Raw genomic sequence first — 15,529 nt, forward strand, 5'->3', positions numbered from 1 at the left:
AAGTGACTCCACCATGCAACTTAATAACATTAAAGATTAGCTACTAACCCTATCATGAAATTATTTAGAGATGAGGTAGAGCTACTAACCTTAGAAAAAGATATTAAGATAATGAACATAATAAGGAAATTGAAAAGTTATATTTAGCTAAAGAATAAATAACTTAACTTTTCAAGTATCAGCTTCTAACTAATCATCAGTTCTTCAACTTAACTTGTGCCGACGCAAACCTTATGTTCTTCGAGCTCCAACTTTCAAGCTCATGCCATTTTTCAAAAATTAGAGTTTATAGATTTTCTATTTCTAATTAGCAAACAAAAGAAGTAAAATAACCCAACATGACTTTTGAAGGAACACCACCATGCAACTTAATAAAATTAAAAATTAGCTATTAACCCTATCATGGAATTATTTAAAGACGAGGTAAAGGTACTAATCTTAGAAATAGATATTGAAATAGTAAACAAAATAAGAAAATCAAAAAGTCATATTTAACTAAAGAATAAAGAACTTAACCTTTCAAGTATCAGCGTCTAACTGATCATAAGGTTTTCAACTTAACTTGTGCCGACGTAAACCTTATGTTCTTCGAGCTCCAAACTTCAAGCATATAACATTTTAACAAATTAGAGTTTATAAATTTTCTATTTCTAATTAACGATCATCACACTATATTTTGTTCACTGTCTCAATTTCTATTTCCTAGGTTCGTACCTTTACCTCGTCTCTAAATAATTTCATGATAGGGTTAGTAGCTAATCTTTAATTTTATTAAGTTGCATGGTGGAGTTACTTCAAAAGTACTGTTTGGTAAAGATGAGGTAGAAGTACTGACAGAGAAATAGAAATTGAGATAATGAACAAATTAAGAAAATTAAATAAGTTATATTTGGCACAACAATAAAAAAACTTATCTTTTCAAGTATCAGCTTCTAACTGATGATCAGTTCTTCAACTTAATATGTGCCGAGGCAAATCTTATGTTCTTCGAGCTCCAATCTTCAAGCACATACCATTTTTAACAAATTAGAGTTTAAAAATTTTATATTTCTAATTAACAATCTTCATACTATATTGCAAACGATTGAATTCACGAATCAAACAAAAGTAGTAAAATAACCCAACATGACTTTTAAAGGAACTCCACCATGCAACTTAATAAAATTAAAAATCAGCTGCTAACCCTATCATGGAATTATTTAAAGACGAGATAGATGTACTAACCTTAAAAATAGAAGTTGAGATAGTAAACAAAATAAGGAAATTAAAAAGTTATACTTAGCTCAAGAATAAAGAACTTAACCTTTCAAGTATTAGCTTCTAACTAATAATCAGTTTTCGAAACAGCGACGCAAACCTTATGTTCTTCGAGGTCCAACCTTCAAGCACAAACCATTTTTAATAAATTAGAGTTTATAAATTTTCTATTTAAAATTAACAACCATCAAACTATATTACAAACAATTCAATCCAAACATACAATAAAAAAAGTCATTCAAACAAAAGAATTAAAACAACCCAACAAGAATATTGAAGTAACTCTGCCATGCAACTTAATAAAAATAAATATTAGCTACTAACCCAATCAGTCTATTTGGATAGTGGCGCCATTTCTTTCTAACCACTGATATGCAAACACAGACAATCACATCAACATCAACAAACACGAAGCAACACTAATCAAAATAACAATAACAAAGCACTTGTAGCCAAATATTACTTGTCAAGCATAGGTGCCTATGTCCGATGATTACCCCATCACCTACCAGGTTCTAACTCAACCTAGTTATGCAGTTAAAATCTACTTTTTCACATAATGCATCGCATATCATCTTAATGACTAAGTTTGGTCATTCTCATTCGCATTTAAACGCATGCATATTGCAAAGGACAGAGGAGAAAAAGCATATACATACATATATGTATAATACACTACTCACAGTAAGACGCTCCAGAGCTAACCTCTATCCGTCGCACTTAATGACTCCGGGTTATCTAGTCACAAATATACAAATTAGAGTTTATAAATTTTCTATTTCTAATTAACAATCATCAAACTATATTTTGTTCACTGTCTCAATTTCTATTTCTTAGGTCCGTACCTCTACCTCAACTCTAAATAATTTCATGATAGGGTTAGTAGCTAATCTTTAATTTTATTAAGTTGCATGATGGAGTTACTTCAAAAGTAATGTTTGGTAGAGATGAGGTAGAAGTACTAACATAGAAATAGAAATTGAGAAAGTTAACAAAATAAGAAAATAAAAAAGTTATATTTAGCTCAAGAATAGACAACTTAGCTTTTCAAGTATCAGCTTCTAACTGATGATCAGTTCTTCAACTTAACATGTGCCGAGTTAAACCTTATGTTCTTCGAGCTCCAATCTTCAAGCACATACCATTTTTAACAAATTAGAGTTTAATAAATTTTATATTTCTAATTAACATTCATCAAACTATATTTTGTTCACTGTCTCAATTTCTATTTCCTAGGTCTGTACCCCTACCTCAACTCTAAATAATTTCATGATAGGGTTAGTAGCTAATCTTTAATTTTATTAAGTTGCATGGTGGAGTTACTTCAAAAGTAATGTTTGGTAGAGATTAGGTAGAAGTACTGACATAGAAATAGAAATTGAGATAGTTAACAAAATAAGAAAAAAAAAAGTTATATTTAGCTGAAGAATAGACAACTTAGCTTTTCAAGTATCAGCTTCTAACTAATGATCAGTTCATCAACTTAACATGTGCCGAGGCAAATCTTATGTTCTTCGAGCTCCAATCTCCAAACACATACCATTTTTAACAAATTAGAGTTTAATAAATTTTATATTTCTAATTAACAATCATCAAACTATATTTTGTTCACTGTCTCAATTTCTATTTCCTAGGTCCGTACCCCTACCTCAACTCTAAATAATTTCATGATAGGGTTAGTAGCTAATCTTTAATTTTATTAAGTTACATGGTGGAGTTACTTCAAAAGTAATGTTTGGTAGAGATTAGGTAGAAGTACTGACATAGAAATAGAAATTGAGATAGTTAACAAAATAAGAAAAAAAAAGTTATATTTAGCTGAAGAATAGACAACTTAGCTTTTCAAGTATCAGCTTCTAACTGATGATCAGTTCATCAACTTTACATGTGTCGAGGCAAATCTTATGTTCTTCGAGCTCCAATCTTCAAGCACATACCACTTTTAACAAATTAGAGTTTAGTAAATTTTATATTTCTAATTAAACAATCATCAGACAATATTAAAAACAATGCAATTCAAACATCAAACAAAAAAAGTAATTCAGACAAAAAAACTAAAATAACCCAACAAGAACTATGAAGTAACTCTGCCATGCAACTTAACAAAATTAAGTATTAGCTACTAACCCAATCAGTCTATTTGGATAGTGGCGGCATTTCTTTCTGACGGCTGATTGAGATTATAATAAAGATGCAAACACAGACAATCACATCAACATCAATAAACACCTAGCAATACTGATCAAAATAACAATAACAAAGCACTTTAAGCCTAATATCAATTGTCAAGCATATGCGCCTATGTCCGATGATTACCCCATCGCCTACGAGGTTCTAACTCAATCTAGTTATGCAGTTAAAATCTACTTTTTCACATAATGTGTGCGGGCATATCATCTTAATCACTAAGTTTGGTCATTCTCATTCGCATTTAAACGCATGCATATTGCAAAGGAGAGAGGAGAAAAAGCATATACATACATATATGTGTAATATACTACTCACAGTAAGACGCTCCAGAGCTAACCTCCATCCGTCGCACTTAATGACTCCGGGTTCTCTAGTCACAAATATACAAATTAGAGTTTATAAATTTTCTATTTCTAATTAATAATCATCAAACTATATTTTGTTCACTGTCTCAATTTCTATTTCCTAAGTCCGTACCTCTACCTCAACTCTAAATAATTTCATGATAGGGTTAGTAGCTAATCTTTAATTTTATTAAGCTGCATGGTGGAGTTACTTCAAAAGTAATGTTTGGTAGAGATGAGGTTGAAGTATTAACATAGAAATAGAAATTGAGAAAGTTAACAAAATAAGAAAATAAAAAAGTTATATTTAGCTCAAGAATAGACAACTTAGCTTTTCAAGTATCGGCTTCTAACTGATGATCAGTTCTTCAACTTAACATGTGCCGAGGCAAATCTTATGTTCTTCGAGCTCCAATCTTCAAGCACATACCATTTTTAACAAATTAGAGTTTAATAAATTTTATATTTCTAATTAACAATTATCGAACTATATTTTGTTGGCTGTCTCAATTTCTATTTCCTAGGTCCGTACCTCTACCTCAACTCTAAATAATTTCATGATAGGGTTAGTAGCTAATCTTTAATTTTATTAAGTTGCATGGTGGAGTTACTTCAAAAGTAATGTTTGGTAGAGATGAGGTAGGAGTACTGACATAGAAATAGAAATTGAGATATTAAACAAATTAAGAAAATTAAAAAAGTTATATTTAGCTCAAGAATAAAGAACTTATCTTTTCAAGTATCAGCTTCTAACTAATCATCAGTTCTTCAACTTAACTTGTGCCGAGTTAAACCTTATGTTCTTCGAGCTCCAATCTTCAAGCACATACCATTTTTAACAAATTAGAGTTTAATAAATTTTATATTTTTAATTAACAATTATCAAACTATATTTTGTTCACTGTCTCAATTTCTATTTCTTAGGTCCGTACCTCTACCTCAACTCTAAATAATTTCATGATAGGGTTAGTAGCTAATCTTTAATTTTATTAAGTTGCATGGTGGAGTTACTTCAAAAGTAATGTTTGGCAGAGATTAGGTAGAAGTACTAACACAGAAATAGAAATTGAGATAGTTAACAAAATAAGAAAAAAAAAAGTTATATTTAGCTGAAGAATAGACAACTTAGCTTTTCAAGTATCAGCTTCTAACTGATGATCAGTTCTTCAACTTAACATGTGCCGAGGCAAATCTTATGTTCTTCGAGCTACAATCTTCAAGCACATACCATTTTTAACAAATTAGAGTTTATAAATTTTATATTTCTAATTAACAATCATCATACTATATTGCAAACGATTCAATTCAAGAATCAAACAAAAGAAGTAAAATAACCCAACATGACTTTTGAAGGAACTCCACCATGCAACTTAATAAAATTCAAAATTAGCTACTAACCCTATCATGGAATTATTTAAAGACAAGGTAGATGTACTAACCTTAGAAATAGAAGTTGAGATAGTAAACAAAATAAGAAAATTAAAAAGTTATATTTAGCTCAAGAACAAAAAACCATATGCAAGAACATGTACACGCTATATAGAAATTGATATAGTGTGTACCATATGCCATACCCTGCACGGTAGCAAGGTATAGAACAGCCAATTGTCTATCACTTATGTCAAGGGTCATGCCGCAAATAATTCCCTTTGTTTTTGGAGCTGCAGCCGGAGACCTATAGCATGAAGAAGTTAACAGCTCAAAAATCTATAACAAAACTTAGGCACTGTAACCTGAAAAGGCCTTTCATCACTAATCATATACCTATTTCCATGGAAGTTGGGAAGAACATGTACATCTTGTGTTAAAGCATCAAGGAATGGAGCCTTTATGTCATCGATTATAGTCCTCAATTTATTGTTCAGTAGTTCAAATAGCGATATGTCTGGAAGACAAGGAAAAGTGGTACAGGATCAACCATAGTTATTACAGGCGGGGGCTCAAGGGTGTGCCTGAGCGACGTGAAGTGCAACAGTGAAGAAAATAAAGAATTAAAGTTCTGAAAGAAATTAAAACTTACACACACATGTACATATTGATACAATCAACAATCTCTTATTCGTAACAAACGTTTGACAAAAACCGAGTAAATAAAAACTTAATGCTAGACACATGGCATAATTAACAATTTAACTTGGCACAAAGATAATGGTAGCATCAATAATTTAACATGGCATAACTAAAAGTCAACATGAAAAAAGAAAAGTTATTTTGCTGCTTGTAAATGTAGGATGTGAGGTTTCCAAAAAAGTAGAGAGAAGAGGAAAGAAAAAAAAAGAGGTTGTGAGAGCCAAAGGACAGAGAACTGAGGGGCAGCAGAGACAGAATCAAAAGGTCAAGGACATCATTTTATGGATTGAGCTAGTGAAAGAGTTTAACAAACGAAAAGCAAGAAAGGAAGGAGGAGCTGTTTGGGTTTAGAAAAAATAAAGGTAAAAATGGAGTGAAGAATAGAGAAGGTAGAGTCAAAAAAAAAACATAAAAGAAAGATGACGACAGAGAGATAGAGGAGAAACCTGGTATTGTGATGTAGAATAATTCTGGCAGCAACGTCTTACCCCCCTTCTGATCAAAAGCAACATGAATTTTTTTCTTTATTATAGTTGGTTTATTTTAATTTGGTATGCATGATCTTCATAAGTTCACTTGCATATTGAGATTAATGCTGGAGATTGTATAAATATGGAAATAGTTAAAGAAAAGGGAAAAAAAACAAATTTAAACTAAAAAGCTTGTGCCTGTATCTCCCACCTTTTAGTGTTTGAGACGTTAGGGCCTGTGCCTCGTGCACCTTTAACAACTATGGGATCAATTAAGCCACATTATTACGTAAAAAAGCATTAAATATAATTTAGTTAAAATAAATATGCTGGAAACTGATATCCTACTCTGAGAAGCAGCACAATTTGCAAGGCGGGGAGAAGCAACATGGTTTTCCATGATGTAATCTAATAATGCACCAGTAGCACTCTGCCCACCCTCTGTAAACCAGTACTCAGGGATCATTGTTGCAGGAATTGCAAAAAAAAGCCTTGAGATTAAGTTCAGCAATATATTACTGTGGACAGATAAATGCTGACTTTTTATTAAAGTACGATAATATGTATGCATGTCTGCACATCCATGTCTTAAAAATCATTTCAAACATTCACAATACTCCAAAATGATAGCACATGACATTATAATAATTTCGGAGAGAGGACATTGATATTAGAAATTCTAGATGTTACCTGACCAAAAAGGTTCCCAAACCCCATAAATGAACAGCTTGCTCTGTGATACAGCCATATGACAAGTAGAAGTACCACAGACTAAAGCCATACGATGACATATTGTTTTGTTATCATGCTCTGTAAAGACAAAATTTATAAGAAAGTGAGGAAGTATCTTTTTTTTTTACTAGTAAAGGCAGTGTTGAGTAGAAAAGCAAATTAATGTAGTTTAAGGCTATGCAGAGGTGGTTTATTAATGTAATCAAACCTTCAACCAAATGACTAGACCCAGGCAGTGCTAAAGTATGGCATAAGAAATAAAATGCAAGTGAAAATTCATTTAGGCAGTTTCTGCAACTTCTTCTCTATAATACATAGACCACCAAAACTTTAAAGTAAAGTTTGCCATGGGTTGCCCAATTCTACCATCAACTTCAAGCCCTGATCTTAAGCAAGGGCCTTTAGATTTATTTATTCACAACTGATCTATAAAATTCTGTAGCATAATTGAGGTCAATGTCATTGAAGTAATACTTCCTTCAAAGTCCTTTTGTCTATTTTTCTCATTTTTTTTTCTTAGAGAAGTGGAAGAAGGTGGAAGGAATGGGACGAACCGAGAGAAAACAATGACTAATAGGAATTCCAGCAAAGACAGAACAAGAAAAGCTGCATTATGTTTTGCACTCACTGAAAACCTCTCCCCAAATCATTTATTGTTTTGTACCTAGTTATATGTCATAAAAGTTATGAATTAAACTGAAGATTTAGAAACAAGAGCTCATGCATCCCTGACCGGCCGCATTCAGGGCCATCATGGCCTCATTGAGACCAGCATATTTTGCGGCAACAGCACCGAGAATAACAGTACCTAATACTCGTGGTAGTACAATAGGGCAACCTGCACCAGTCATGAACAAGTAAGCATTAAGTTTGTTAACATGCACACAACACTGAGAAAATAATAGAAAAACTATTATTCTCAAAAGTAGTCAGAGCAAGCTATCATAGTCTTACAATATTGAATTTAGTGCATGTTTCTTTAATTGTATACATGTTCTAAAAGACAAATTTATTGCAATCCCAACCTGCACGGTTCTCCTAACTCTGTAACTCATTATGAACTTGGTATCAAGAAAATAAAATTCAAAGAATCACGAGATTTAATGTTTTGCTCCAATTTTTATAATTTCAACACCCAAAGGGTATTTCTGTAATTTCTAGCTTTGCAAGGAGAATTTATGTAATTCCCAGTTTTGCTGGAACAATAGTTAAAATTTATTTTAAAAGTCTTTATTTTATTTTAAGTGCGAATTAAAAGTTTAACTTAATTTAGTAGTGGTAGGATTAGTTTAGTTTATACATATCTACGCTTGTAACAATTACTATTGAGAGTTTTCCAAGTTTATTAACAAATGTTTGTTGCAAATTGTTGGTCTAGAATTGTGTGTTTTAATTTTCTTTAGGTATGACTCCTAAACCTTCTAAATCTTGACTCTTTAGAAATTTTCTTGTCTTTTCTTTTCTATTCCTCTATTTCGTATCGGAATTTCTGCTAAATCAGAAATGAAATTCAATCTTAACCTTTACTTTTCAAGAAATCAACATGGAACAGGTTTCCTAAATCCGTCCTACATCAAAACCTTATTGGTATGAACTATTCAAGGTTCAATTTGAGGTTTCATAAATTATTCAAGCCACCAATTCAAGATTGAAAGACTTTCCTAACAACGTATGTTCACAATAATTAATAACTAGTCAACATTGAGACTTCACCATACATTATATCAAACTGGGAAAAGAATAATGAGAAGAAATTGCAGTGGCAGAAATGAAACTTTACAAAGGCTACCCATTGATCAAAAGAATGCATTATAATTTTAAAATCAGTGGGAAAAATTTTAAGATGTGAACAGTATAAAGAGATTATGAAGATAAGTACCAATAATATCTGCATGTTCTTGAACAAACACAGTCTCTTGAAAGGCCACAGCACGCAAGCAGCATGTCACCTGCAAGGGAAGAAGATATACAAGAAAGAACAGGAAGTGATAAAACAAATTACATCTGGAGGTATAGCCATCATTCCGCTGACTAAGAAACACATAGCTGAAAATATAAACAACTACATTATAAAGCAATCTCATGATAACACAAATCAACTGAAAGTATGAGATGCAGTTATATATTTAAACATAATATAAAACATATCATTACAGAAAAATAAATGCATGAAGATTAAAAGCAATGCTTCTTAATTTGTGACCATGAGCATTCCAATGCTCCACAATATGGTGTGTACCGTATGCAATAACCTGCATGGCAGCAAGGTATGAAAGAGCCAATTGTCTATCACTAATGTAAAGGGTTCATGCTTCAAATAATTCCCTTTGCCTTTCGATATGCAAAAGGAGACCTGTAGCATATAGAATTTAAAGCCTCAATGATTAATATAAAAAAATTGGGCACTATAACCTGAAAAGGCCTTACCTTCACTAATCGTTTACCTGTTTCCATGAAAGAATCTATAAGTGACACAACCTAGAAATCAGTCTTAACATAAGAAGTTCTAAAAAACACTTTCATCTATGTTGATGGCAAGTTTTAAATAAAGTATCGTGAAATTGATATCAAAACCAGTGTAATAATAAAAGATCTAATCAGATTATATCAGACTGAATCAGGCACCATTTTCAACTTAAACTAAGGGCTTAAATCCCATAAATTCTTGTATCGAAGCCTGTCAAATATTCATTGAATTAAGGGGTAATTGCAATTTTCCAAACTAGAAAGCAATCCAAGAAACAAGGAAGATCCTTAATCTAGTTTAGAAAATTCTCTCCGGGTAGTCCCTAGAAAAATAGCCACAAGTCAAGATCCGACCAATTGGATCAAAGTGCCATTTTATACCCATAAACTACACAGATGGGAAACAAAATACCCAAAAATCAACCATTCATTTGTAGAAGAATTTGGCATATTAATTTTCAAATTTGACTGTCAAGAAAAAACTTAGTACAGAATTCGGGGCATAAGCAAACAAATATTAAAATCAACCTTTAATTGCAAAACCAAAGCTCCCACCAGCAATGTATCAACAAATATATCACATACTAATCACATGGCATAAAAAAAATTGATTTTCTCAAGCAATTAATCATCTAAAACTACTATTTGCACATAATCAACAAACTGTCATCTACGACAGATTTCTGAGGCTCTACTCAAAATTGTCTCAAGAAATTCTAGGAAGCATTACCGGTACCATCTTTTCCACATCACAAGGACATTAAGTCTAGTTTCATTTCTAATTGGTCTTGCGCCATTTGAAAAAGTGAACAAGGAGGACTAAATAAAACATTGCAGATACGTCAATCTGTCAGGTCATATTGACTATGAAAATCTAATACTCAATTTTACTTCCAAAACAGCAGAATTAGGCCTTCCACAAAATAAATAGTTTTAGAGGACGGACCAAAGTTTCTATAGGTTCAAATTTTGCCTCATTTGGAGTTGTGGAACTCTAGATAATGCTCAAACAAGTGGACTGTCACACAAGGGACAGAATCCCGAAATTCCAATCAAATTCACACTTCGAAGGACCAACCTAAAGTTCACATAATTTGGCATAGCACCAATCTAACATCTCATGCCACAATACAAAAATTAAGCCATAAACACAAAATCAAACACAGCACACAATCAATAATCATCATCTAAAGTAACCCAAAGCCCTTACTCACTTCATGCAAATAAATAAAATTAAAGAATAGTTACTAACCTAATTACGGAGATAGTAACAAAATAAGAAAATTAAGAAGTTATAATTAGCCCAAGAATCATTATCAAACAATGTAACTCTTAGAGTTGAAAGCTTCAAACTCATCATCAGTTCTCCAATTTAAACTCTAAATAGCCTTCGACATCGCTTGTGCCAATTCAAGCATGGACCAAATCTTACAAGCATCAATTTCCAATCCAATCATAATATCACATGCCCAAAATTACTAAACCCAACTCAAGCCAACAAGAAATTATAGCGAGAAAAGAAAATTAGGACATAAATAGTTACTTGAGATGTTAAATTTAAAAACAAAAGGAGATATTAACTAAAACTAAATTGGTATGTTCTAACTTACTCATGCAAGAGGCCATGCATCTCTATAATATCTACTATCGATGCCATATTTTCACTTTAATCCTCCTATTAAATGAAAACTAAACTTTATTCTAAATAAATATCTAATAAATTTTAGTATAGTTTTTCATTTTCTCTTTGTTTTAAACTCGCATCATTGTGTCTGAGACTGACAACCAATATGTTACTCGATGTATTTGACATGTGAATTGTATGATGCATGAATGAACATGTGCAACTCAAAACATATGCGGACTACTGAAAGACCATCGGACACAAGGCTCAAGTTCAAAACTTATAGAAAATGACAACGCTATTTCGAAAACATTTTTAATTATTTTTTCAATGCTTAAAATATTTTTAAAGCTATATAGAAACATCTTTATATATAGGTTCATTTCAAACTCTAATGGACCATGATTCCCTGAATATCGGACTTTTGAACCCTCTAGTCATCCATCAAGAACCTCTTGGCACCTAGAGGTCCCTACTTTCCCTATCCAATTAGCATCAAAATAATATAAGCACAAATAATCACATCAATATTGTTAAACAGCAATCAACAATAGTCGGGGTAACAAAGCACTTATAGACTAATATTATCCCTCAAGATTGCACCCTCAATACAGATGGTCTGATGAGTGCCCCATCGTCTAAGAGATTCAACTCAATCCCGCTAAGCAATTAAAATCAATTTTTCACACAATGCATGCACACATATCATATTGATCACTTAGTTGCATCAATCTCATTCGCATTTAAAGGCATGCTTAATGCAAATGGGAGGGGATAACGCATATACATACATATGTGTATAGTATACTACTCACAGTATGACACTCCATAAATAAGCTCCATGCACCACGCTTGGCGACTTCAGGTTATCTAATCACAAATAGACAAATTAGGGTTATCTATTGCCCATCCCCACACAATAAACACAACAATCATCATCATACTATATCGCAACCAATTCAATTCAATCATCAAACTAGAAATCAATTCAAAGAAATAAGGAAGATCTCTAATTCTAGTTTACAAAAATCTATTAGGCAGTCCTTAGAAAAAATAGCCATAAGTCAACCATTGGATCAAAGTGCCATTTTAACTAATCAAATTTTTTATTTTATTCAACCCTATAGGAATATAATATAAATATAATTCGAATTGATTCTTTTTTTATTATTATTAAAAAAAAAGAATCAAAGAGTTTGTCATTTTTGTTTTATCAATAGATAGAATGTAAAGACAAGTCAAGTAAGGGTTTATTATTTTTTGTCTAGAAATGTCCAAATTTTTATGCCTAACACCCCATATATGCTTAATTTATTTAAAACACTTAAATAAAAAGTAGAACTACAATTAAATTCCAATTATTTAATCATTTTCTCATAAAAAATGTTTAAAAAAACAACTATCATCAAAATAATCCTAACATAACACCACAAAACTACTAAACGATAAAATTTAAATTACTATAAAGTTTTCCTATAAGTACCCATAGACCCATCGGACCAGCATTGATATTGAGGTCCAGGACATCCAGATTTCATTGGTGTTACAATCTTCCAGCCTTATAAAAGTTCGTCCTCGGAAATTCTAAGATAAAGTAGCACTTTCTAGGTTCTAACTGAGCACGAACGAGCTACACATAAAGAGTAAGCTCAAGAGCAAGTTATCATAGTCTTACGGTACTGAATTTAGTGCATTTTTTGTTAAAATACATGTTTTAAAAGACAAATTCTTTTTCACAACAAATCCGCACAGTTCTCCTAAATCTGAAACTCACTACCTACCTGATGCATGAGAAGGAAAATATCAAGAAAAGGGGAAATCGTACCTCTCAGTCAGATGGCTAGACTATTCAAATTTAGCCGCAAATGGTCTGAATGAATCATACTCAGCACTCCAGCTTTCTTTTCCTTCTCACATCTGGAATGGAATCATGCAGCTAAGTGAAAATTGATAAACCAGTCATAAAATTTTATTGTGTCCCCAAAGTCATGAATATTTACAACCTCATCTACTCGTCTACTCATTCAAAATTTCCATCTGAATCAGAGTAAAAAAGGAGAAATCATCACAGCCATGACAAGAATGCATTAAAAAAATATGATTCCTAAACTGCATCATTGTGTAGCAATAATATTTAACTACGCTGGCAAGTGTCAACTCTTCATATAAAAATTCATTGCTTACTTCCATATGTTCCTCGAGTAAAACAGAGAGAAGGAAAGTAATTTCTAAGTAGAATAAAAAGAATGAAAGCCCAAAGGTTCATCCCTCGGAGTAAAGGATCACTCATGCTTACTTGTTGTAAAATGTCAAAGTTATTACAGAAGACTCTGACATAAACAATATGATAAAAATTATAAAAATAAAACATGCAGTTTTTCTATCAATAAATGACCAAGATAACAGTAGAAACTTCTATTAGTCACACGAGGACATAGCTTTCTACGAATGAAAGCACAATAAAAAGCTAAATATTTGTTGTGCTGGATTTATGTATTCCGTGAAACGTGTAATATGATCTGCACTGTAAATTTGACAAGAAGATTAATTTACTGGTATTTGTTTTGCTTTTATAATATAACTACATCTCCCAAAGGACATATAGATAACCGAGAAGCAACCAATGATATGGAAGAAAAGAACAATTGGCAAGAAAGCATTCATGCAAGTTGCATGTTTGAATCTTACTGGCATACATGGAAAAATTACGAGGGGTAGTAGCCTTACAACCAGTGAAAATTAAGCTACTCTCTCCTAGTTTGTATCGCAGAGCATTTCAGACGAAAGTTCAAGATATAATACGAGTAGAATCATGAAAGTATTGATATCAAGAATCAAATAAGTCATTGTTTTAAGCAACTATTAAAAACAAAGAGATCTGACTGTTGCTTAATATAATTATTATATCAACATATTTAGTTACATTATGTACAATTTTCATCCAACATCCAAATTCCAGTAAAATCTCATCCTAGCAAACCTATTAGCATAAAAATGCACAAGTCTCATGCGTTGGCAGGAAAATATATGGTTTCTGTTTTTTTGTATTGTGATAAACATTAAATTTAAGCAGTTGCCATTTATAATTGCTACCATCTTAATATCGTTTCAGAAATTCAAACATGTGCAAGTTCAGTATCAGAACTTTAATTAGAGAGACAAAGAAGAAATAATGTTAAAATCACACATTGATTTCATAGAAACAAAACGTGCAAAAAATACTATTTACTAACTTTTACATTTCAAGCATCACAAATTTTATTTATTTAACGACAAAAGCAGGCAACAAGCAATTGATATAATATTTCAACAACTTATGAGGAAAATGAAACTATAATACTTATCATTTTAAAAATATATATGCACGCATATATTCAAACACAATGGCAAATAAAAATCAGTTAAAACATAAATAAAAAAATAAAAGTCCGACCTGAAACCTCGTCTTCCTTTTCTAATATTTGATTAAATAAATGCGACGCTTCCTCTAGAAAAGAAACTAGAAATCTGAAATATTAAATCTAAAATTTAAAGAAAATCAAACAAATTTTAATGCAATTGAATTCACAGACTAATAATAAAAGATAATTTTTGGTCTCGCCATATGTATGTGTTGTGTGATTAAATAGCACTTCTTTTTTATGCCGAGATCGCCACATAGTTTTGACTGTGGAAGTAAATATATTTAGTTTGAAAACAAAGAAAGAAAACTAAATATTAAAATTTAAATTATGATTCTTACTACCAAGGAAAATGGTACCATAAGAAGGAATTAGGGATGCAAGAAAGCGATTAGAATCGTCATTGTTAAATTAGAAACGACGCCGTTGGAGTGCATTAGCATGTTGTATTTGCCTCTACCAGCTTCATCAGCTTATCATATTGCCTTTTGAACAATTCTTTTTTCAATTTATTTTTTCATGAAATTGAAGCAACTAGTAGTACTGGTTAAGAAAGGGAGAACAAGGTAGTCTCCTGTTTTCTTGTCAAGAATAATACATGAAAAACTCCAGCACTTGGAAAAGTAAAATAAAAGAGAAAATATCTTTTTATCTTGCCAACAGAGAGTCAAAATAGTAGAACAGCAAAAGCTATCAAAACTTCAATAAAACAACAAAATAACGAAAACCCATTAAAGAAAAGGCACTAAAAACTATCAAACGACATGCTACTTTTTGGGATATTGCTCAATATTTACAAGTCAAGAGTTGTTTTTTCTTCTCTTGTTTCTAGTACTGCTACAGTATGCAACAGGTTTGTGTTAATTATGTAGAGAGAAAATGTTAAAAATATATATTTATCTTGAACAGTTCTCATTAATTTCCCATTTCTGAAATAAATTATTGTTTTCTTCTTCTCTTGAGACCAATCATTAT

The 15,529-nt window shown here is 31.7% G+C and overlaps 1 protein-coding gene across 15 annotated transcripts in view; it reads right to left on the reverse strand.

Moving 5' to 3' along the window:
- Nucleotides 1-4,712: 4,712 nt before the first annotated feature.
- LOC107262535 (FGGY carbohydrate kinase domain-containing protein-like) overlaps nucleotides 4,713-15,529 on the reverse strand; it is a 103,205-nt gene continuing 92,388 nt past the window's right edge. For 7 of the 15 annotated variants that reach the window (XM_048374532.1, XM_048374531.1, XM_048374530.1 and 4 more), the window contains 6 exons: nucleotides 12,979-13,070; nucleotides 8,943-12,023; nucleotides 7,872-7,901; nucleotides 7,022-7,141; nucleotides 5,556-5,676; nucleotides 4,713-5,466 (listed from right to left, as the gene is read on the reverse strand). In XM_048374532.1, coding sequence (XP_048230489.1) covers nucleotides 5,271-5,466; nucleotides 5,556-5,676; nucleotides 7,022-7,141; nucleotides 7,872-7,901; nucleotides 8,943-9,147 — 672 coding nt within the window. In that variant the 5' untranslated portion in view covers nucleotides 9,148-12,023; nucleotides 12,979-13,070 and the 3' untranslated portion in view covers nucleotides 4,713-5,270. The other 8 variants (XR_007215970.1, XM_048374538.1, XM_048374536.1 and 5 more) reach the window with 8 other exon arrangements.

Source organism: Ricinus communis, chromosome 5 (genome assembly GCF_019578655.1).
Source record: "Ricinus communis isolate WT05 ecotype wild-type chromosome 5, ASM1957865v1, whole genome shotgun sequence".
In the NCBI taxonomy this organism is placed as follows: Eukaryota; Viridiplantae; Streptophyta; class Magnoliopsida; order Malpighiales; family Euphorbiaceae; genus Ricinus; species Ricinus communis.